Genomic DNA, 2,780 nt, shown 5'->3' with positions numbered 1-2,780 from the left:
ACATAAGATAAAACATATCAAAAACCCTTTATACATCAAAATATACTATTTACTAAAAAAGAGCATATTACAATATATCAATGTTAAATATCATTTCTGTATTGTTTATTTATTTCATTGAACCAAAAAGCAAGCTAACCAATTTTCATCAGTCAAATATGAAGTAAAAATATGTTATTCAAAATAAAGAAACTGGTGGTGTGCGTCCTTTCCGAAGTCCGTTGAATCGTGGCCATGTTGAGTAGATTCAAATATTTTAAACTTCATTTAACTTTCCATAATAATTGTTGTTACAGTAAATTTAAGAAAAAATTGAAGTCAAGAATAAGTATTTAAGAAAAGTATTCATAAAGGAAATCATATGTAAAAACTCAAAACCATTGTGCTACAATCTATGTTTTGCACCGAACACCTAGGCAAGGGGAAGGAACTAGGCTTTGTTTAGAACACTTATTGTTTAGAGCGGGAGAGGGAGGACTTCTCCTGGATGCAGGATGTCCTGAATCATCTTCTACTCTCAGTGGTAGACATCTTGAAAAAGAAGACATCAAAGGAACAGCCAAGAAGAATAAGATACTGTTTTGTTTGGATCACCAGTGGATGAAGTGTGTTGAAAACTGTTAAAGAACCAAATGCTTTGTTAACAGTTTGTGAGAAAGAAAACAACGAAAACCATTAATCATCAAAAGAAGATTTTACAGATTGGTTAGTTTCACTCGACCTAAAATTAAATGCATTGTAAAAGTAGATATTAATTTAATTAAATGTTATTAGTAGAAAAGTGTCTGTTATGATTCCCTGAAAAATATGCTCTGAGATTAATAGTCAATAATTTTATAAAAAATAAAATAAATTCTCCTATCTGTTTAATATTAAAGCTTTTCATTTGAACCTAAGCTATATTTTAGATATGAGAATAAGTAATAACTATTAAAATTCCTTTTAGTTACTTTAAATAATTTCTGAATATTACAATACGTTTCTTTCACTAGGGTTATTCACATGGAAGAGGCGGAACTCCAAGTAGAAACAGTCTAGAAAAGTGCATAGCTAGTCTTGACAATGCAAAATATGCTTTTGCTTTTTCATCTGGCATGGCCACTGTGACATGTGTCTCTGCACTGGTGAAACCTGGTGATCATGTCATTTGTGGAGAAGATATCTATGGTGGCACTAACAGGTATGAAACTTTTTTGGATCTGTTTAATTATTTTTAAACATATTTTTTCTTTCTGTGGTGCTATAGACTGATGTGGTCTATGGCCTCAATGAGCTTTCGCCAGATGGCTTCATTCTGAGCAGTCGTTTTCCAATTTTGAAGATTCAGAAAGGTAATAACATCCTGTGCAACTGTGTCTTCCCACTTCAGTTTTTGTTTGCCTCTAACCCTTGGTTGCCCCCAGTGGCTTCTTAGGAATCTGGTCACCCATCATTCTGGTAACATGATTGGCTCACCGCAACTTGATGGTTCATACTACATTGGCTCAGTAAATTGTGACTGATGATGAACAAAAAAAATAAAACTATCTACTTCAAATATTTAGGGGGTGATATTTACAGATAATATAGTATAACTTGGTCATGTTATTATTACTCATTTAGAAAGGACTGTTGGTTTTACGTATAATATAATAAATTGTAATATGCTATTTTTCAGTAAATAGTATATTTTGATGTATAAAGGGTTTTTAATATGTTTTATTTTATGTATCATTTTAAGATTGTTAATTTGTTTTGTTTATCCAAAAAGCAAGCTAACCAATTTTCATTGTCTATAATAACTTCGTGATTCAAAACAAAACCAAGATGGCGGTACGTATTCTTCTGTCCACAAATCCGTTGAATCAAGGCCATGTTGAGCAGATTTAAATACCATAAAAACTATTTTAACTCGTCCTCTCATAATTGAAAATACAGTAAATTAAAGGAAAAATAGGAATCAAGAAATAGTGTAAATGAATAATATTCAGAAAGTAAATCATTTGGAAAAATCCCTAACTGCTCGCAAGAGAAAGGATGACGAGGTCCTCATCAATTTCTGTCAAGAAGGAAGCCATTTTGGACGCTAGGACAGAACAATAGAAAAAAGAAGATACCAAGGATCATCAATAGAAGATTGTGAACTAGGTTAGTTTTGCTATACATAAAAATAGATACATGTATAAAATAGATTTAAATTTAATTAATTGTAATTATAGTAAATGCCTGTTTCTGATTGCCTAGCAACAACACGCCCTGAGATTAAGAGTCTTTTATATTAAATAATTAAAAATAAAATTCTATTATCCATATAGTAGTAAAGTTCTTAATTTGAACCCAAATTATCTTTTATATTTGAAAATCGTTTAAAAAACGATAAAAATTCCTTTTATTTTTATTTTTAATAATTTTAAAATTATTACAAAATATATTATACTGTTCTTTGTACGGAAGTACTGTTAGGTATATCTACAATATACAAGCAATATTTAGTATAATTGGAGAAGGAAAAGCCCTTTTAACAAACTTGGAATTTATTTATACGGTTTGTTAAAAATTAATTATCTAAAATTCTTTAATTAATTTATAATTTATTAGTTTTTATGTTATTTATATCATATGACTATTTAATGTAGTTATTTCTTTCTTTTTAAGGCACTTTGCGGTTATTGGTAAAAATAATGGGCTTGAGGTGGATTTCATCGATACTACAAATGTTGAATTAGTAGAAAAAGCCATCAAACCCAATACGAAGGTAAATAGTTTTTATCGTCTTACTCCAAAATACATCAAGGTGTTGA

General features: G+C 29.8%; 1 protein-coding gene across 1 annotated transcript in view; it reads left to right on the top strand.

The window, feature by feature from the left end:
* LOC106688342 (putative cystathionine gamma-lyase 2) overlaps positions 1 to 2,780 on the top strand; it is a 23,442-nt gene that overhangs the window by 13,666 nt on the left and 6,996 nt on the right. Inside the window, exons 3-4 of the mRNA XM_067047340.1 lie at positions 993 to 1,180; positions 2,635 to 2,734. Of these exons, the coding sequence (XP_066903441.1) occupies positions 993 to 1,180; positions 2,635 to 2,734 (288 nt within the window). The remainder of the gene's footprint in view (positions 1 to 992; positions 1,181 to 2,634; positions 2,735 to 2,780) is intronic.

This window comes from Halyomorpha halys, unplaced genomic scaffold (assembly GCF_000696795.3).
Source record: "Halyomorpha halys isolate HHAL.00 unplaced genomic scaffold, Hhal_1.1 Scaffold1108.1, whole genome shotgun sequence".
NCBI classification, from domain to species: Eukaryota; Metazoa; Arthropoda; class Insecta; order Hemiptera; family Pentatomidae; genus Halyomorpha; species Halyomorpha halys.
This window is presented reverse-complemented; position numbering and strand designations above follow the sequence as displayed.